Source organism: Polyodon spathula, chromosome 18, assembly GCF_017654505.1.
Source record: "Polyodon spathula isolate WHYD16114869_AA chromosome 18, ASM1765450v1, whole genome shotgun sequence".
Taxonomy (NCBI): domain Eukaryota; kingdom Metazoa; phylum Chordata; class Actinopteri; order Acipenseriformes; family Polyodontidae; genus Polyodon; species Polyodon spathula.
The window spans coordinates 21,592,384-21,614,605 of NC_054551.1; the positions used below are offsets into that span (position 1 = coordinate 21,592,384).

At 37.7% G+C, this 22,222-nt stretch overlaps 1 protein-coding gene across 6 annotated transcripts in view; it reads right to left on the reverse strand.

The window, feature by feature from the left end:
- The window catches only part of LOC121330501 (leucine-rich repeat-containing protein 7-like), a 119,397-nt gene that overhangs the window by 12,880 nt on the left and 84,295 nt on the right, over nucleotides 1-22,222 (reverse strand). For 3 of the 6 annotated variants that reach the window (XM_041277057.1, XM_041277056.1, XM_041277060.1), the window contains exons 13-23: nucleotides 20,702-20,771; nucleotides 20,035-20,134; nucleotides 19,285-19,409; nucleotides 18,403-18,603; nucleotides 16,468-16,590; nucleotides 15,097-15,174; nucleotides 11,844-11,955; nucleotides 10,747-10,927; nucleotides 5,707-7,384; nucleotides 3,450-3,599; nucleotides 1,663-1,782 (exon numbers count right to left, since the gene is read on the reverse strand). In XM_041277057.1, the coding sequence (XP_041132991.1) occupies nucleotides 1,663-1,782; nucleotides 3,450-3,599; nucleotides 5,707-7,384; nucleotides 10,747-10,927; nucleotides 11,844-11,955; nucleotides 15,097-15,174; nucleotides 16,468-16,590; nucleotides 18,403-18,603; nucleotides 19,285-19,409; nucleotides 20,035-20,134; nucleotides 20,702-20,771 (2,938 nt within the window). The remainder of the gene's footprint in view (nucleotides 1-1,662; nucleotides 1,783-3,449; nucleotides 3,600-5,706; nucleotides 7,385-10,746; nucleotides 10,928-11,843; nucleotides 11,956-15,096; nucleotides 15,175-16,467; nucleotides 16,591-18,402; nucleotides 18,604-19,284; nucleotides 19,410-20,034; nucleotides 20,135-20,701; nucleotides 20,772-22,222) is intronic. The other 3 variants (XM_041277061.1, XM_041277059.1, XM_041277058.1) reach the window with 2 other exon arrangements.

The window sequence follows — 22,222 nt, forward strand, 5'->3', positions numbered from 1 at the left end:
CTGCAGCCAAACAAGATTTGTTTGTGAAATTAAATATTTTATTGTTTTTAATTTCCCAATTAAGGGTTAATTGCCTTCTCTTATAAAATGACAATTTACATTAAATTTAACAGCAAATTACCTTCATACTAAGAAGAGATGTTTATTTTTACAGAACATTTCCTTTAAAAAAACAGTTTTTTACATTAAAAAAGTAAAAACAGATGTAGCGTTGACGGTTAAATACCGTAGATATTACATCTAATAACGTTAAAACTGGAATCCCAGAATCCATTGCAGGGCTGGTTGCAAATAGTAGTGTTTTAACGGTGTTACTTGTGTTATTGTGTGTTAAATGTGATGTGCGGTTGCACAATTACATGTAAATTTACATGTCCTTTTTGTTCCCTCACCACTTTCTGTGTTTTGTTCATATTTTGTGTGGTCACCATCTTGTGATAGGTCAGATCTTGGAGTGGGCTACCCTTCTATTCCCTTTCTTTGTATTTCCGTTCTCTGCTGAGTTCAATAATGGTAGTATTGAAGCCTATAAAGTAAATCCGAGGCGCAATTATTGCTATTCAAAACTTGCTGCTGCTGTGGCGGGTCTGTAACACATATAAACTCTTTTTATTAAGAGTTAATTTTCTGAACTTTACTAATTGTGTGTTTTAATGATATTTTATTGTAAATGCATGGTTTTTAAATCTCAAAAAAAAGATTACCCTAATGTATGTAAAAACATTAAGTATCATACTTTTTTTACACGGTTTTACTGTAATTACATTATTTATATGGTAATTCGCTCACCAGATAACATTTATTTTACTGTACAAATGATGGTTATCAAGAAAGTCTTACCGTAATATGATGTACTGTGATACTGTTTTTTATACGGTATATTATTGGCAACACAGCTGCCAGTTTTTTACCGTAAAATCAACAGTTCTTTTTTTTTTTTTTTCACAATGGGCAAGCTCCTTATAATATCCCTTTGGTTATTGCCACACTCCCATTAATGTATCACTCCTACAACTGATCCCCACCCCACTAAATACCTCTTTGGGAAATAAAAGCATAAGATGAGAAGATCTACATGCAAGTTAGTGGATGTCCAATATTGAAATCTTCCAAGCAAAGTACAGTGGCAAAAAGAACAACACATTGTGTCTATTCACTTCTTTCTTAGTCTTCAATTATTACAATGTGTTGTACACCTACAGTGTAGTAGACTACATTGAAAACACTATTGTAAACGCTATTATTGTAATGAATGCAATACACCATATTTATAGTGCATCTGCACCTCTGTTTTACTAGGTATTTTACCAGGTTATTGGTAAACTGATTAAGTCAACTATGTTTAAATGTCACAATCTGTGTCTGTTATTTTAAATTGGTGTTAAAACTGCATTTAGATCTTGCTCCATTTTTTTAAAAGCATTTATTTTTTTACCATATATATATCTATATAACTATAATATATTATATATATATATATATATATATATATAGAATATATATATATATATAAATATATATTATAGAGTATATATCCCCAATCTCTCAATGCTAGATTTACATTAGGGGATACCCATGTAATCATTGTGGGCTGCCCATTTCTGTGTGACTGAATGTGAAAGAACCCATCTCGTCACTGAAGATTTGCATCTCAGTTCTTACTTTTTTGATAACGTTTTCCGGTGGTATGTCCCTCCGGCCCAGTGAATACGGAGCCCACTGGCTAGTTGGAGACACGTCTTCCTGTCCGTTATCCAAGACGTTGCTCTGCTGAGATGGAGTCTGAAGACAAAAGGGAATAACAGATTAGTGTGTATTTATTTTTCATTCATATTTAACTAAATGCCATCATCCTCGAATCCATTGCTAGAGCAAGTCTCCTCAAATTTGTTCCACCATCATTGAGAGTGGTTCTTGGTTCTGTTCCAATATTCATTTATCATTTTTCCTCTATATCTGTCTTCACTTGAGTTTGAACTTGCTTTGAGTTTTTCTGAACAATTCTAACTGCCTACCTCTTAAGTCCATTCAAATGTGACCTTTAAACTCGGTCGGTCCAGTCACTTTACATAGACAGGGTTAGTTAGTTGCACCAGCCAAGTTGAAAGCTCAGTTTGAATGAAAAGAGGGAGTCTATTAAGTCCTAGACATTTAGAGTTTTCAGATAAACACAAGTAAAGACAGAAATCGGGAAACAAATATAATTACTCAATATGAGATCAGAAGAAACCAGAATTAATTAACATCATTTCAAATATCATTAAAGAGGTTGAGGTGAAAAATAAAAACTGGCATTTCAAGATTTTTGCTGTTTAAGGTGGTGGAATGTCATAAGGACACCCAGAGGTTTATCATTTTAAAATAAATTGTAGTAAACTTATTAGAAAGTGTAAAGAGCAATAATACTTTTCTTTAAAATGCAAAGTTAAGAAAATGCTGATTTGTATCGTAATTAGGTAAACCAGACAACGTTCAGACTGGTAGCCTTTACTGTACAGCTCACTGGACATTAGCAATCTCTCTCTCTCTCTCTCTCTCTCTCTCTCTCTCTCTCTCTCTCTCTCTCTCTCTCTCTCTCTCTCTCATGTATGGTTTTGGCAGGGGATCTCTCTCCATCTCACTGAGATGCTGCTGAGCCCCCAAACGGTGCTGAGATTCACCTGCCCCCAGAGAGAGATGCAATTACAGTGGGGATGGGGAGGAATAGTGGGGCAAAAAACAACACCAAAGAAAAACAAGGGTGCCAGTCTAGGGGTTTGTGACGCAAGCGGATCGAAGATGGGAAGTAACTGCTGAACCTCACCATGGTTGCAATAGCAACTGTGGTAAATTAGAGTAATGCAAAGCAACAAGTGTTTCTACAAGGAGTGCTATCCAAGTTTTCAAAATCAATTTTCTAACCTCTTTTCAGCATAAACAAAATGATCGACGGTCCACAGACTGTTGTGCTATAGGCCTATTTACAGGTTTTTTATTATTATTATTATTTTAATTGCACATTTTTCAAGAACCTTTCTATAACAATATGCAAAAAATCAAAAAATATATATGCTATATCTGAATTAATGAAAAAACTAAGCAAAGCATAAAAAGATGTTCAGCACAAGAGAAGCAGAACTAATGGTACTGTTGCTAGTGCTAACACGAAGCACTCTTTTAAGACACTTAATATATTACAAACATTCTGCTGTTACATTTGTATGTGTTAACATAGAACAACAAAACAAACACCACTTAAAAACCCTTTACAATTAAACTACAGGCTACAGTAACTAATGAGTTTATTAAATGACAAGCATGATGTTCTGTAATGCTTTATCATATACTGTAAACACACATATAATAAAACAACAATTTTGCACCAGCATGTCTATTGCACACCCAGAGATATATAGGGGTGTTATATATGTTTTCTCTAGGTTGCTATTGATTTCGAAGCGTATACTCACATATTGAGGATGTAGCCATTGTTTCTTTTGATATTCATGCTTTGGGTTATTGTAAAAGCTTAAAGTCATGTTCGTGTTTGCATGCACTGCAGAAAAACGTCCAGCATACAGCATTCCAAGGTTAACAGTGTTGCGCTTAAGGGCAGCATTCTGATTGGAGGAAACAGTCAAGTGACATGAGTGAGCTAAGTGGAGGACACTCCAACTCATAACAAGCAACTTGGATAACCAATGAGGTTGCCGTGTTTTATATTACTGTACATACATTGTGATCATTTGAAGAAATTCTCTAAAGAGCAGCTTGGCACGCATCTGAAATATCAGATATCTTAAGTATTGTATGCTCCTCATTGTTTAGATTTGCTTTGTATATCATTTTCTTTTTCAGCAGTCACATCCCTGTAGCCTCAATACAGCTCTCAAACATGTCTTCTCTCAAAGTAGAACTGGTACACTGGAGTGTAACCATTAACCTGTTCCCCTGAAACACTCTACCCCAAGTGGATGCCAGACATATGTAAGAAATGCCATCTAGAACCTATGTGGAGCAGAGTGTTGCAGGGGGGGCAGGTTAACTGGTTACATACTTAGAGAACATGTTGGAAAGCTTTATTAAGGCTACTGGGGTGCTTTTTTAAAAAAAAAAATCACCAAGATGTGATGACTAAAAAAAGAAACTGATATACAGTTATTCCAAACACCAAGAAGAATACAGTACTTATTTGAAATACCACAGCTATCTTATTTACAAAGTTGCTTTTTTAAGAGATGACAGTTTGCATACACAACAAACATGGGAAAAAAAAAAAAACAGTAGCTCTTAATAGAAGACATAAAGCTAATACATCAATTTAGCCCAATTCTGAAATTCATTGTTGAAGGAACCACACTTCCTCCAACTGAGTCTAAAAATCAGACACACCTTTCACATGAAGTGAACATATTCCATAATCGACAATTTTAGGCAATTAGTGAACGGCTTTGGTTTAATGGAAATATTTACTACATTATAGCTTTTGTCAATATTTTAAATTATATAGTGCACATTTGCTGGCTTTTAAAAATGACACCAGAAGGTCCCGCATTCACACAACTTGAACATGTGACCTAAGTTTAAGTTATGGCTTTTTTTCTTTGGTTTGTTAGTTCGCTTTTATGATAAGTAACGTTTTGTTCACTAAATTGTTCTGTGGCACAAATCTGATGCACAGTCTTCAATAGAGTTTATGATAAAGTAGAAAAATAGATTTGCAGAAATGCATGTTAGTAAACAAGGTAATAACACGGATAATAATAATAATAATAATAATAATAATAATAATAATAATAATAATAATAATAATAATAATAATAATAATAATAATGTTGCACTTTAAAATACTTAAAGAACTTAATAAAAAGGATCAATGAAGGAATTTGTAAAGAAACATTGCAGTAAGTCGTATATATAAATGTATAACAATAAAATAATTTTGTTGAAAATATCAGTTCAACTATACTACTATTGCCCAGCTGTCTGTTGACAGCTGAAGATGTACCAGGCTTCAAATCAGACTACTATACTACTAGTACCACAAAGAAAAAAAAATAATACTACTGCACATTTACTACTAACATATGATAACAATAAAACTGTTGGATATATAGGGATGTTCAATAACTCTGATTTATAGATTTTACACGCCCAACCTTTATTTTACAACAGAGCTGCTAGAGGTCAGGGTGGTAACCTTTTATCAAAACAAGACCTGTTTTGTAATGGGACAGCCCATCTCTAGTATGACCAACAGGAATGCACGGGCGGGGTCATGTATTTAGTTCCACTCTTTTGGACTGTTTCCAAGTCGCGACTGGTGTGGACTGACATTCGGCGACTTCGCTCGCATCCAGTGTGGATGCAGTTTAACAGATGCCTGGTAAGTGAAATACATGCAGACGACCTCTATGGCAATCCACGACTTTGCCTAAGTAAGCAATACAAATTTCTTGGTCTGAAATTAGATTGTTTCTGGACCAACCCATTATTGGTACATACTTTTACCTACCTTATGCTTTTCTGTTGCATTGCCTCAAACTGCAGCAGCACTTAAATCACTGAGTTTTGTGCACTACACAACACAGAAGGCTGTTGAAACCCAGTGTACCTAAAATCAGTTACTAACAGTGTCAGCTGTAGTTTTCTTTAATATTACAAAAGAAGTACAATTACTTTGTTCTCAATAAAAACTTAAAAAAAACAAACAAACAACAAACTTACCCGGTCTAATCTTTTAGCCTCTATATGTCTAAGCAGCTGTTGCCTCCAGTCCACTGGCATTTTTGAAGAGCTCTCATCCCCTTTCATCTGTGCAGTACGCATCTTCATCTCATTGTCGGAGGTCTTTTCTGTACAGGTGCTGAGATTGTAATCGGAAGGGACTTTTTCTAGAAGCGCAGCCATGGTTGGCCTTGCAGACACCGGCCTCGCTTGGGAAGCCCCGTAGCTCTCTGTGCTGTAGCTCCGGGCTGACAAAGGCCGCCGCTGGGTTAGGCTTTTCACGGGGAAACCTGTGATGGGCTTTTTTGTCTCCTGATACGACAAGTATTCATCCTCATACCTACCATTCCTTTTGTGGAACTGGGATTCTGCCATGGAGGACAAGCTGTTCTGGTGCTCCACCATGCCTTTATAGTGCGTCCTGTTATACCGGTCATTGAGTGGTAGCTCTTGGGCTTCTGTTACCCTTCTGAAGAGAGCCATCTCTGTGGAGCTGACCAGGGAGTCTGCCCTCCGAAGGAATCCAGGCCGGGACCTCTGGCTGGGAAACTGCTGGCTGATGGAGTCCTCGTTGACTGAAGGCTGAGAAAATGAGAACATGTGCTCCATGGGTGTATACCCCCTGTATCCCCTTGGACTCAACACCTCCTTGGGGATGTTCTTACCCTGTTGGCTCATATACTCAGGGTTGGTGTTGAAGGAGGTAGGTAGCCTCCTCTCAGACTTCACATCCACTGCCCCTTTAGGGTTGAAGCTTTGGTCAAAGTGGTAAACTTTTTTAGGGATGGGAGGCTTCTGCTGCTGGGACCCCTTGCCGCTGGCATATCCTTCCAAATCTTCATCCAGCATGGGGACCGACTGACTGCGCGACATGCTTTGCTCCTGCGATGGTTGGGTTTCGGGCATGTCCAAGCTGCCTTGGTTTTCCATACTGGAGCCGTAGTTATCAAGGGGGATGCTGTAAACTTTATATGATCCGATATCGATCTCATCAATGCTCTGTGATTTTTTGAACTTGGCCTTCACTTCCTTCATCATGGGAGTCAACCTCTCTGTGCTTTTACTGATGACAATAGCACCTTTAACTGGGTCTTGCCTGCAGTGGAATATGTTGGAATGACTCCGGCTAGCTCCTGACTCTCGGGATTCCAAGAAGCCCCATGCCCCGGTAGATGGGAAGGTCCCAGGTAGCTCACCCATCTCTTGCTCAAAGTCCTTCCTGTCAGGGGCTGGGCTGCTCGCTGGAGTACTTTCCAGCTTGGAAGGAAACGCAGTCCTGTCTTCAAAGGGGCTGGGGGTCCTTGTCCAGTTCTGCCAAGGGTTAGGAGCAGGCACTTCAGTTTCAGGTGTGTTTCGGACATTGTGGAACGTATGTGGTGACTGCTCCAGCTCTAGAGGGACACCCACTATCCTATCCTGCCTCATTAGAGGCCTGCGTCCATGGGTGGAAGCGCTTCTGGAATTGGAGCCTAGCATCGGGGCGGCGCCTGAATTTTCCATGGCGGTTTCCTCTGCGACAAAGCCAGTGTTGTCATAATGGGAGCCGTCGTTCCAGTTGTCGAAGGTATCGGTAAGTGGATGCCTCTCATTGCGCTGCTGCGGGATTCCCGTTGGGGTAGATTCTCTCTGGCTGATCAATGGCTTTGTCTCGATGGGCTGGGGGAAAGACTGAGCTAGCCTGCAGAAAATAATCAGACAACCGCGATTTAAAAAACAATACAGTATAGTATGTTCGCTGACAGATTCTTGTAAATGTAGAAAGGTAGACGTAAATTAGAGCTGCATTCATAAAATGAATATTACATTTTTTATTATGTAATGTATTCATTTTAATATTGATTTCAGATGGCTTTTGTGATTCTGACCTGCTTGCTCTCCTGCTTGCTGTGCTATGACAAAGGATTAGTAAATAAAAAAAAGATTATATTTCTATAGATTTATTCCAGTTCTGACTGAAAAAATACAGTATCATATAAAAGTCTTTGTTCTATTGAAAGATATAAACTGAAGTAGAGATTCAGCTTTATAATAAAACAACACATTATTACATAACATGCATAGAAAAATAACATGAACAAACTAAATTTCATACTTTGACAAAAGTATTTGGGCACCCTTACATTAGTATTTTGCAGTCTTTTTTCTTATTTTGAAATCAGTTCAGCATCTTTCTGGCGATATTTTTGCCCATTCTTCAATACATACAGTTTTGAGTTCTGCAGTTGACTTTGGTTTCCTTTTAGCAACAGCGGCCTTCAAGTCAATCCACAACATCTCGATTGGATTCAAGTCTGGGGACTGAGATGGCCAATCCATAACTGTAATCTTCCTTTTTTCAGAAATGTCTTTGTAGACTTATTCCGCTCCAATAAGCCTTCAAATACTGGGTAACAAATGAGAGTGCAACATTTCTTAATATTTTGCAGCATTCATGGATCCTTCTATAATAGAAAGGTCGCCAGTGTCTGAGGAAGAAAAATAAGCCCATAACACTTCACAACCTCCACCATGTTTAACACTACACATGATTAACTTCTCTGTAAATTCTTCTCTCTTCCTCCAAACATATTTTTGCTTTCTTGGTGAAAACAAAAAAAGTTATATTTTGGATTTGTCTGACCATAACATTTGGTTGAAGAAATCATCAGGCAGCTTCAAGTATTCAATGGAAAAGTCCAATTGCTTTTTTTTTATGTATTGTTTTTAACAAAGGTTTGTATCTTGGTTTTCGCCCATGGACATTCATCTTGTTAAGGTATCACTGAGTTGTTCGCTTGTGAATTTCTTGACCATCTCTCAATTCCTGAGTCAAATCTTTTGCAGTAACCTGAGGATTTTATCAGGCTGCTCGAACGATTCTTCTTCCAGATTTTGCAGACATTTTACTTGGTCTTCCACACCTGGAGCTAGTTGCAGTAGTTCCTGTTCTCCTGTGTTTGTCAATAATAGCCCACACAGTGTCTTTCTGCTATTTTTCTGGTAGTTTCTCCTGTTTTGTTTAGTTGTATCACTGCCATTTTGAGATTGTTGTAGAACTCTAGTTTTAACCATTTTTGTTGCTTTTTTAATCACACATTTCCAATGCATTTTTAAGCACTTGATGCTTATGTATTTATTTATTCTATAATTATCATCAGGTGTTGGTTTTCAATCGTGGTAATTATCAATAATTAGCAACGAATGGGCTTTATGCGAAATATATTGAGTGCCCAAATACTTTTGTCAAAGTATGAAATTTAGTTTCTGCATGTTATTTTTCTATGCATGTTATGTAATAATGTGTTGTTTTATTATAAAGCTGACTCTCTACTTTAATTCATATATTTCAACAGAACAATTACAAATTATAGAAATGACTTTCTTTGTGGTTTTTCTCATTTAACTGCCCAAATACTTTCTGTGACTGTATATGATAGTGAATTTTTTCAGTTAGCAGGGGAATAAATCTATAGAAATGTTATCTTCTTTTTTTTATTTACTAATCCTTTGTCATAGAACAGCAAACAGGAGAGCAAGCAGGTCAGAATCACAGAAGCCATCTAAAAATCAATATTAAAATGAATACATTACATAATAAAAAATGTAATATTCATATTATGAATGCAGCTCTAATTTACATCAGTTCTTACCTTTGCTTTGTTAATTTAGTTTGACAGTTTATTAACATAGCTTATTAACATGCGCTTGCCTATTGCTTTTCTCTTCTTGCTTATTCTGTTAATTTATGTTTCATGTTGATGCACGTGCGTCATGACATAAGTGATAAATAAATTGATTCATATTGTGATTGGCCTTAGCATATTGTGTCCGGTAGTCAACTCTGTCTTAGAGAACACTTGAGTTTGCTTACAGAGGGGTGTTTTCTTAGCTAGAGAAGACAGTATTACTTTTAGAAGAATCTGACTCAGGGTTCTGATAAAACTATAACTCCTTTGAAGTTTATAGCTGAATAATTGAAACAATTTTAACTAGCACGGGTTCTGGGGTTCAAAATTCATTTAAACAAAGATCTAAAAACACTCCCTTCACTTTCAAGCAGCACTTCTGAGGAAAAAGATTTTACTCTGTGTCAAGCATATGTAAGTGGATGTTAATTGGGAATAAAGCCATGACAGATAGCATAATCCTGTCAGAGCCATGGCTGATGGTAAGCTTTCTGATTCTTACTAACAACTGAGCTGTGGGGAGCAACGTTTTGATGTCTTAATTCTTAGGCCACAGCAAAACACAACACTTGTGCAATATAGAACAATCTCGTAGCATCTCGGTCTCCATGTGAATGTTACAAATCATCAAAAGACGTCGAGCTTTTGACATTTTTGAGGAAACAATACCTTCACATATTGTATTATTTTAAATGTTTTTAAGAATAATACAGGCCTCGAAATTAACAGCCATGTGACAATTGCCGTGGGTGCCCTTCTCAATTGCTGCAATGGCTCTCAAAATGTATGTCTATTCACAGCCATTACGGCTGCAGCGGCAATTAGAGGGGCATCTGTATTAGGAAGTGTTTGGATCCAAACAATCACATGATTACGTTTGCGTATGGTTAAGTCACATTAGCGGGAAAAAAAACAAAAAACAAAACAACAAACAAACAAACAAACAACGAACATTATCCTACAAGCACATGGATTTCTACCAGATTTAACAAGTTCAAGGATCATGCTTCCACGACCACATTTCAAGAAATTTTGGCAAAAGTGTATTGGATTAATCATAATAAGAGCAGGTTTTTTGCTTTATAGGCACTTTAAGCATATATATACTGTACTATCAACCACCAGAAGAAACTGGAAGCCACCACTGACAAGCAGAGGTGCAAGCTAGTTGTTATTGCAAAGCCTTTTAAGAGGAGGTTGCAGATATTACAGACAGTCATGTGGTCAAGTCGAAGATTAACAAGGTAAAGTATAGTAAAAGGTATGCTAATAGTGAAAACACTGTAAAGGAAAGGGAATCAAAGAGAACTACTGCTAACAGTGTGAAGAAGTTGATACTTAAGTATCACTAGCCACTGCATAAAGCTCTGTATACCTGTTTGTCCAATGGGTGGGCACCACCCCATCCTTGGAACTGGTCTGCAGAGCTCCCACATTCCCTGGGGGGTTCGAGGAGCCTGAGGACCCCTGGGAAGGGGAGTAGTCTGAGTAAGTGGCAGAGGAACCGCTGTTATTTGGACAATGCATTTTATCTGCGTCTGATTCGTCTGTCGATTCTTAAGAAAAAAAACAAGAGAAAACAGTTATGGATAATTGTGTTAAAGATCTAATAAAGAATGTCTACAATGATCACTGTTATATATTTCCTATGTTAAATTGTTAATATTTATAAGGACAAAGCCTTGCTTTTGGGTGTCTCAGGCACATTACATCTAGCTTACATTGCTGTTTGAAACTTCTGCAATGTCATAAGAACATAAGAAAGTTTACAAACGAGAGGAGGCCATTCGGCCCATCTTGCTCGTTTGGTTGTTAGTAGCTTATTGATCCCAAAATCTCATCAAGCAGCTTCTTGAAGGATCCCAGGGTGTCAGCTTCAACAACATTACTGGGGAGTTGATTCCAGACCCTCACAATTCTCTGTGTAAAAAAGTGCCTCCTATTTTCTGTTCTGAATGCCCTTTTGTCTAAATTCCATTTGTGACCCGTGGTCCTTGTTTCTTTTTTCAGGCTGAAAAAGTCCCTTGGGTCGACACTGTCAATACCTTTTAGAATTTTGAATGCTTGAATTAGGTCGCCACGTAGTCTTCTTTGTTCAAGACTGAACAGATTCAATTCTTTTAGCCTGTCTGCATATGTCATGCCTTTTAAGCCCGGAATAATTCTGGTCGCTCTTCTTTGTACTCTTTCTAGAGCAGCAATATCTTTTTTATAGCGAGGTGACCAGAACTGCACACAATATTCAAGATGAGGTCTTACTAGTGCATTGCACAGTTTTAACATTACTTCCCTTGATTTAAATTCAACACTTTTCATAATGTATCCGAGCATCTTGTTAGCCTTTTTTATAGCTTCCCCACATTGTCTAGATGAAGACATTTCTGAGTCAACAAAAACTCCTAGGTCTTTTTCATAGATTCCTTCTCCAATTTCAGTATCTCCCATATGATATTTATAATGTCCTGGCAGTACCTTTCTTTTCTTTACCCATCAAGACGACTTTTGGCTTGTACAAAGGAGGTTCAACTAAGGTAGGTCTCATATCCGAAATTCGAATGTCATTTGGTGAGCCTCCTAAGGAATCCTGTAGAAAAATAGCAAACATATGTAGAACATTGGTTTAAAGTGAATGTAGCTAACTCAGAACTATTCTGAGAATCTGCCAGTTAATGACATCCCCATTTAGGCAGGAATGTATTTTTATGTACTGCTTTAAAAGCATGCATTTGTGTTACAGATTATTATAAATTAAATACCTCAGACATTACTGTACTCAACTCCATGTCCATTACTGGGTGTAATTACACAATAAAGTAGTGTTGCCTAGTGAACTACAGACTTAGTTCTACCTAAGGTCTGTTTAGAACTATCAGTACACTTTTCTATCAGCCTAAAAAGTAACCTTAAAATAGGACTTACAAACAGATGCTTTAGTCTTTCTTAATCCACATTGATGTACAAATGTGGAAGCTCACTGCCTGCCACTGATTCATGCAATAATGTACTGTTCTTTGCTGCAGCTTGCTTCTTTTTCCTGCCTTCTGTCAATGATCAAGATACAGCTGATCATTTTGAGCTGCTGTTGTAGGAAAAGAAAACCCTCACCGTAGAGCAACTTGGCAGGTGGAGTCATTAAATGACAGGGAACATGATTTTAAAACAAAGGCCTTGTGGCAAACATATTAAATTGCATTGCTTCATATGGGCACAGTCCACCTCCATAACATTAGAAACAGCATAATGCAGCCTTTTCATAGGCAAACACTGAAATTATAGTGACCCTGTATTTATAATCAAAAGGTATAATGTACCCATATGAATACCAAAGTATATTATAGGGCTGGTAAAACACTATGTAGTAGGTTAGTATATCCACAATTAGTTCTGGCACCTAAAACCCACAACGTCATTGGAGTTACCATGATAGATTTTTATCAATGTGTCTGTCTGACCTCAATCTGTTCTGGGATGCTAAACTTAGTAGAATACGCCAATATGACGTCCATTAGACATATAAAACACCAGTATCTTGGTCTAGTTTATGTACACAATCTTATAAAACAAGAAATAAGAAAAATAGCCATATGTTTCAAACTATCCAAGTGTGCAACCCGAACAATTTGGAATGTTCACTAGCCAAACAGATTGCTGGATATTTGCAAGAGGTTTTAAAACAGTGTATAAAATGTTACTACTTTTAACCTGGGTGGTACACTGTATATGGAACACAAAAACAACTGAACTGATTTAGCTCACCACAAAAAGGGACTACCACTGTGAATTGCTTGATTGTTTCTTATTATTTTCATCAGGCGCCTGCTGTTTTCTAAAATATCCTGCTTCGAATGAATGAAAGTAAGCAGCATATTTCTGGGATAAGTGGTGTGGGTTTCAGAGAAGCACCTCACAGTGTGGGAGGTTAAGAATTAATATGAACAACCCTGTGATGCTACGGTGTCCCTACAGGCTTTCATGCTGACTGAAAAATATGGGTTAGGGTCTAATCATCGAGAGTGCTGATAAAGTAAACTAGGCTACACAAACAGGACAGCAGCTGTTTGTTATTTTAAAATGAGCATTTCTTAGAAAGATACACTTATCATCCTGTGGTTCAACATAGCAAGGGGTTATCGACTCTTAAAAGCCTGTTAACAAAGTGAGAAATCTGCACCAACTTTCTGAAAGGAAAATATTACTTGCAGTGTGTGGCAAAGTGCCCGCCCCTGTGTGTATTTTGTGTTGTATGTTGTGTGTTAATGTTGGTGTATAGTCATTGGTACACAGGATATAAATGGGTCTGTGTAACATGAGTGTTACACAGGGGCGGGCACTTTGCTACACAGTGTTACCAAAGTAAAGAGATTAATCTCAGAACGCTACTTGAAGGTCGTTCATGTCCTGCCAAGTTTTTGTGACATTACTGTTGTGTTTTCCTTTTACACAGCAAGGTTAACCTGAATTACAACACTTTGACAAATACGTACCCTGGTCTCAACAGGCTGGAAAAGTATGCAGTTCATATTACTGTTTTAAGTGCTATGTTTAACTCATCCTTTCTTTTATAGGTTTTCTTTGCAAATGCTGTTTTTTATTAATACATTCTGAGTAATGGAGTGGTCAGTTGTTTTTCAACGAGATGCACGCACTCACTGGCTGTTCCGTAACACATTCCCAATGCTTGTTACTATATTTTGTTACATTCATAATAGATTGATTGTGTTCGAAGGGTTCACTTTCTTTGATGATGGGGTGAGTCTTCCTCACTGCTTCCTTGGATAGCAAACTGCAACTCAGGATAAATAACATACCACAAGAGCGAAGCCAACGGCTGAACTAGAAGCTGGCGAAGGCATGCATTAGCTGGGAGGTGAAAAGCAGTCTGGCCTTTCTTCAAGCTAGCATTGTTTAATCAGTCATGTATGAGAAATCCCAAGACAGGCAAGCAGAGAAAAATGAGGACAGCTGGCCATGAATGCAGTGAGAATAAGAAGGGACCTACTTAAAAGTTAGGAATACCAACTTGTTTTTGTCTTTATGGGGTCTATTTTAATCACCTTAAACAGCTGCAATACCGAATACCACATCAGTAACAATCATAAAACTACAGAACACCTCCTTCCTTGTGAGGAGAAATCTTTGGCTATAATTTTATAAACCTGAACAAAACTCTTTAAACTTCAAACTACTGTATTTTCATTGTATTTAATGTTAACCCCTTAACAGCCTATGTGAAATTTGAATTTCACAGTCAAAAGGTAAACCCTTGCTTACTATACTGATAATGAGACCATTTTCAGCTATGCTAGGATGTTTCTGAAACTATCCTCCGATTCCAACACCAAGCCAGTTGCCAGTAAATGTCCACAGGCTACATACCCCTGGAGTACAAAGCTCAGCCCTATAGCTGTCCACTCATGCACAATGGGAGGTCGCTGTAATGTGGTTAAGTAAAGCAGTCACATGATTTTCCTTCCCTAACCAGTGGAAGTGCCAGAGTCAAAGCAACACTGTGGGTAACTGCTACATGAGGTATTTAATGGCAGTAAATACATTTTTATTGTTATGTAAGAACTTATTTATCACTATTGCAAGACAATATTTTGCACTGTTTAAAATAGTCAGATAAATGGAGCTTTTTCACTGCACTATTAAGCACCCAGGGACAGTAGTATTTGACATGAGCGCAAATGTTTTCACATTCCCCTCACTCGAAGCAGCCACTTACTATGAGGCAGAAACAGGAAGCTGTAAGGGAGAGAGTCTCTGGCTGTTGCTGCTTGGGGACGACTCGATGTAAAGCAATCTATGCAAAAAGAAAAAATATGGGATAGAGCACATACAGCATGGCAACACAAGCGTGGTGAATATGGTACGATGGGTTGTGTTTTATAATGTTGTCATGGGGATCGGCTTGCGTATGAAGGCAGTGTAAAGGTGGCACAGGAATAATCGCATAAAAAATTATCCTCCTAGAAATCCCAGAATCACAAACAGTAACTGGCAGGAAGTCAACTCCACTTGTTTGGTAGGATTGCATTGGCATTTTATACCATCAAGCAATCTGAGCCCTTTAAAAAAAAAAAATAATAAAAATCCCGCGCCTGATTGTTTTAGCCCTGATTTTCTCCCCATTTTACAGTGTCCTGGCCTCACCACAGCAACTCTAGGCCAACTGAAGGTCAATGGGCATCTTCCGATCCCACGACCAAGCATTAGTCCCTTTTCTCCCAGGAATTCGAGCCCTGCAGGTGTCCACTCGAGCTTACTGGACGGCTGGTCAGTAGGGTCTGCTGTAGCGTACTAAGGAGACAACCAGGATGCGACTCTGCACTCCCCTGACAGTATGACTCGCCCTGCACATACCACACATGCCTTTACCAGGTGAGCCATTCGGGCGTCCCCCTCCCCAATCTGACCTCTTTTAAAACTGCATTGTTTGCAAACTGTATCTTTTGGTGTTATGTGGTCTTTTCCTTAAAGATACAGTATCAAAGTGGTTATAGCTAGTAAAAGAATGATATAAATCATACATGAACTTCCATTTGCAGATCTGACATGTGCAGTTTTGAAAGCAACACATTATAGCAAACATCTTTAATGATATCTGGTACTATATTAAATTGCAAAATTTCTCAAGTTTGCTTAATTTACTTTCAAGTCTGTTACTGCTAGAAGTGTACAACAGTTAAGATTTGTGCGCCTGTCTCCTGACTTTCCTTTTAGCAATTGACTATTATTGGACTGTGGCTGGCAGGTTCATAATTTTGTACCCTGCTCTATGTATATATGCATGTAAATATGCAACTAAAATGAAAATGCAGAATAATGCGATTACAAGTCTGAAACTTTTCAGTTTGCGTTTTCTTCTTTATAATCTTCCTGTTTTTGTAATGTTGCACAGGGTTTCTTCATCGAGCTTGTGGTCATAGTAATGTGGCTTGTAATCCACAACAAATCCTATTTTTTTTTTTACTCATTAAAGGGGGGTTCATATTTTCTCTGGCTAAATATATTGCAAATAGATTTACTATTTACTGGGTATAGCTGTGTTCTCCCCTCTCTGGTGTTAACTATTGTAAATATCATCAGACTCTACCTCAGAGCTCTCGGTTAGCTCGTCCTTCTCCTTTCGCTTTGGGATTTCCATGGCAGAATTATGGATGGTACTTGATTCGGTCATCTGTGTCTTCTGGAAGTCTTTGGCTTCTCTATCTGTAACCTAGCATTTACAAGACACCTAGTAATTAGTATCACTATTAATATTATCCATTTATATCAGGACGGTCCAATAGACACATTGTTGAAGAGTAAGTAGGTTTCTTTATTTATGTATTCATGTTTTGCCAGCACCCTACCCCCTTTTATGATGTCTGCAGTGTTTCAGAGTGGTTCTTATTGCAAGTATTTCAATATCACGTCTTTAATAAGTCTCTGTGAATGCGCTTTCACTATAAGTTCAAGAGCTACTCTCCAGTTCCAGATGCCTGGAACAGCTATATCTAGCACAGAGCTGAGTATTTCAGGATAAACAAAAGGAAACTTGATCCAAAGCAGCTGACCACTAGATGGCACTGGCTATTCTATAAAGACACTGTGGGCGATCTAGTCTATGTAACAGATATATGACAGTGAACTAGGACCAAAGCTCAGCTCTTGAACTCAATCAGCACCTTAACGCTAAAAAAAGAGAACAGAATGAGTAAGAACCACTCAGTGATTGCAAATATATATATATATATATATATATATATATATATATATATATATATATATATATATATATATATATATATATATATATATATATATATATATACAGACGTGCTCAAATTTGTTGGTACCCTTACAGCTCATTGAAATAATGCTTCATTCCTCCTGAAAAGTGATGAAATTAAAAGCTATTTTATCATGTATACTTGCAAGCCTTTGGTATGTCACAGAATAAAGCAAAGAAGCTGAGAAAAGAGATTAATTATTGCTTATTCTACAAAGATATTCTAAAATGGCCTGGACACATTTGTTGGTACCCCCTAGAAAAGATAATAAATAATTGGATTATAGTGATATTTCAAACTAATTAGTTTCTTTAATTAATATCACACATGTCTCCAATCTTGTAATCAGTCATTCAGCCTATTTAAATGGAGAAAAGTAGTCACTGTGCTGTTTGGTATCATTGTGTGCACCACACTGAACATGGACCAGAGAAAGCAAAGGAGAGAGTTGTCTGAGGAGATCAGAAAGAAAATAATAGACAAGCATGGTAAAGGTAAAGGCTACAAGACCATCTCCAAGCATCTTGATGTTCCTGTGACAACAGTTGCAAATATTATTAAGAAGTTTAAGGTCCATGGAACTGTAGGCAACCTCCCTGGGCGCGGCCGCAAGAGGAAAATCGACCCCAGATTGAACAGAAGGATAGTGCGAATGGTAGAAAAAGTACCAAGGATAACTGCCAAAGAGATACAAGCGAAACTCCAAGGTGAAGGTACGTCAGTTTCTGATCGCACCATCTGTCGCTTTTTGAGCGAAAGTGGGCTCCATGGAAGAAGGCCCAGGAGGACTCCACTTTTGAAAGAAAAACATAAAGGCAGACTGGAATTTGCTAAAATGCATATTGACAAGCCACAATCCTTCTGGGAGAATGTGCTTTGGACAGATGAGTCAAAACTGGAGCTTTTTAGCAAGTCACATCAGCTCTATGTTCACAGACGAAAAAATGAAGCTTTCAAAGAAAAGAACACCATACCTACAGTGAAACATGAAGGAGGTTTGGTCATGTTTTGGGGCTGCTTTATTGCGCCTGGCACAGGGTGCCTTGAATCTGTGCAGGGCACAATGAAATCTCAAGACTATCAAGGCATTCTGGAGCGAAACGTACTGCCCAGTGTCAGAAAGCTCTGTCTCAGTCGCAGGTCATGGGTCCTCCAACAGGATAATGACCCAAAACACACAGCTAAAAGCAGCCAAGAATGGATAAGAACAAAACAATGAATTCAATCAAATGTTTTCCCCCCAGATCTGATGTTACCTCGCTTGTTACCTCCTTTGTTGAGATGGGCCACTTGTGTTCGTATTTGTCCTTGACTTGGAGCTCCATGTTGGTGCTGGAATCACGCTTATCTCCGGTTAGGGCGTGGCTAGTCTTTCCCACCAGATTCTGCACTGACTTTACCATGTTCTTCAGGTCCTCAGGGTAGGGTGTGGGATAGCGCTTCAGGTTTATTTCAACCTAACCCAGAAGGAAAAGCTGGATTTTAATTGTACTGTCCGGATCAACAGAATTGATACTGAATAATGAAAATTATTATTGGGTTATACATCTATTCAAAATTAAAATAATATCACTGAAACTCCTCAAAGAATAACATTCAGTAACAAATGTACTAATGCCCATTAAATGCTAATATGTCTATAAAATGCAAGGATTATTCTATCCTGGTATCATCCCTGCAAAGTTCTTGCCTTTCTTGCTTGACCCTAGAATGAACCTTCTAGAATGAATAAAACTTTAACATTCCCAGGGTAAATTAACCTCTACTAGTTCTGTTCAATTGAAGAGTTCCATTCAATGTAAGAGTCACACCTAATTGCTTCTATGTGTATATGTTTGTCAGTATCCGTCAGAAATGTTTTTTTTAGGTCATTCAGTTGCATTCTGTTCAATGCTTTCAATGCTTGCTTGACTTATACACCAGGTTTTATGAACGGAATTCAAAAAAAAAAAAAACTAAATTTTCGTTTAACAGCTCTTGCCTGCATTTTCATGCACAATTATTTTTAGATTTAAACATTACCATTGTTTTTAATAAAATACACCTGGTTCACAAGCTTAAAGTTCCACTCTTTGTGTGGGTTTGTGTGTTTATGTATTTATTTATTTGTTTTTAAGTAAAAATGCAGGGGCAGAAACCTTAACTTTCCCAGAGTTCTCCTCTTCTTCCTTCTTGTCTTCAAAGTCAAAGGCCACAGTCATGCGCTGCTGTCGCTGCTCCTCCCATAGGGTTGGGTTGAAACTGTCGCTGTCTGACTGGTAATCTACAAGAGTCCACAGGCACACAATCAACAGGGGGCGTTAGTCTAAAAGATCGGAAAATCAGTGTGAACAATTAAGCAGTCACATCTGACGCAGCACAATATCTGTTATATAAGCCACAGAGTCAGTTAACAAAGTAGGGTCAAGTAAATAATTACGCAGCTGATTGAAACCAGAAATGAAGGTTGCGTTGGTTACCCAATCCTGCACTAATATGGATATAATATAATCAAACTTTGAAACTTCCTAACTTTCATTCGACAGTCAGGAAGCTCAGTTGCAGGACAGGGCTTGACTGTACTGGATGACTGTGTTACAATCAGATAAAATGTCTCGATTTAAAAAAAAGGAACGTAAAGAGAGAAAAACATTGTAAGGTACATAAATCTGAACGTGAAAGGCATCACATCTTCACAGTAACAATAAAGGCACTGTTTACCAGTGTCTAATCGCAGAAAATCACAGATTATCAGGCATTCCCTTTTAGTTGATCTTGTCTGTGCGGTAGCCTTCTCGACGTGGTCAACTACCAGACTGTAATGTACTCAAATTAGGGTTCTACTGCTTGACTTTAACCCTAAAATGTAACATTTCATACAGAGATTTTCAAATATCACCCAGTCCCACCTTCTTCGTTGCGTGGCTGCTGTGGAAACATGTAATTGGTAAGCACCCTCAGCTTTGTTTCTGGATGAGCCTCGCTTTGTAGGGGAATAAGTGCCTTGGACTACAACAAAATGTGGAACAGTGGAGATTTTAGAATGAGGAACACAGAGGATTGTTGGTCTGTTCAAGAAGTCCTCTTGACAGTGCTTACTGGAGTCATTTTACAGAAGAGGTGAAGCCGAACACAAAGGGTTACACACAGGTTATTATATGACAAAAATGTTTTTTTTGGTTTCATTATATTTGACATTTCAAGTCCAACAAATGAATTGCTAAATGTAATAAACAAATAATGTAAATAATAATAAAACATCAACAGCGGCAATAGTAATGTCATTTCATTTCGCTGTGGTGTCGTAAACAGTGTAATTCCAATGTAATTCATGAAACTTCCAAGTAAGGCATCTCCAATAATTGAATAGTCATATATGTGTAGCTCACTCGTTGTGCTCAGTGTACTTAACCGGTAATTAAGGCTGAACTTTGTGTTTAAAAGACATACATTTTTTCACCGTACAAGGTAAGCTTTCGTTTGGCCTAGTTTTCACAATTCAAATTGGGTGTTATTGGAATCTTATTTGTAACTCCTCTCTTTTAACGTTTGATTAAACAAACTAATCATCTGTACCTGATTATCTGAAAGCCAAAGTGCTGCAAGTTCCTTCAGCTTTGTAAAACTGAACGGCAAGTTTCTCAACCTGCAAAACATGACAATTGGTTAGTCAAGTATAGTCCTTTTTTCTGGTATCATACTGTTGATGCTGCCTCACCAGATTACCTTTTACATCATCTGTTGCTAGGAAACAGTTTGCAGTTCTGAAAGCGCATTCACTGCACAGATCAGGGCAGGAGTTTCCAAGCGGGGCACACTTTTAAAGTTCGGCAAAGCTTCTTTTCCTCACTCATTTATTACCTATGACTGTTCTTTATTATTGAAGAAGTATAGAAACACAGAGATGAAATATTTTTATTTTTATTTTCAAAGTTCGTTTAGTCTTTCTCAGATTGCATGATGTATTTTCTAAAAGAATAATCAGATGTGAAAGTATAAAACATATTTGCAGAAAAACCTTATGAGTTTGCTATGCTTTACTACACTTCTCTATACTTGTACCATTGTATACCACAGTACACTTTTAGCTTTTGCACTTACTTTAAAATACGAATCATTAAAGACAGAGCATATACAATATTCTGTTATAGTTACTGCCAGAAGGCTGGTATATGGTACAGTGGTGGAATTGTAGGGTGCAGTGTAAGCAGTCTCCAGAACCAAATAACTCCAAAAGAGCCCAACTAATGCAGCATCTATTCTGGAGAAAAAAGCTTTTACAATATTAGTTAAAAATAATGATAAAACAAATGTGGATTTTTAGCACAATATTCACTGATTTTTTGAAATTTAAATTAAATACCTACTGTATTTTGCAACAAATTGGTTGTCATAAGTTGTATTCTAATGTATACATAGTGCCTAAATGTAGATCTCTGACACATTGTTAATTAGAACCGGAGTGCTGACTACACCAATGGGCTATAATAAATTATTAATCTTGTCTCAAAACCTTTCATTAATGCTTCTAACAACAAACAGAAGCCCCTTCTCAATAAAGATATTTCTCAACAGTAGCATATAATCAGTGACAGTGAATCAGGGATTTTGGGACATTAATTGGTGCCTCTCTTCCTTTTAAAAAAACAGCTTACAGCATCAGCGCTTTTGTACATCCTGTGATGTAATCAACAGATACCGGCTCTTGCAAAATATTTATAAGAATGCCTGCTGCTGGAATTTCTATAAAAAAGCAGCATATTTTATTCTGCAGTGTGTGGGAGTTGGAGAAGCCTGCTGTGACCAGGGCTTGAGTAAACACTGACTGCCCTTTCAAATCCTTCTTTAATTGTGCCTTTGGACAGAGTTTGAATTCATTGTTATGTACCTGCTCAAATGTAGCAGGGGGATTTCTTGGGGTAATTAACATAAAAAGCGGAAGTGGTATCATCAGAAGATTCCCTCCATCGCATGTCAGTAGCCACCTTGAATTCAGCTGTGAATGACGTGTGCTTCAAGAGCAACTTTGTATGGGTCTGAAGCAAGTATCACAGTAATCTTAACTACTGCATTCTTTTTTATTCTTTTTGTTTAGAA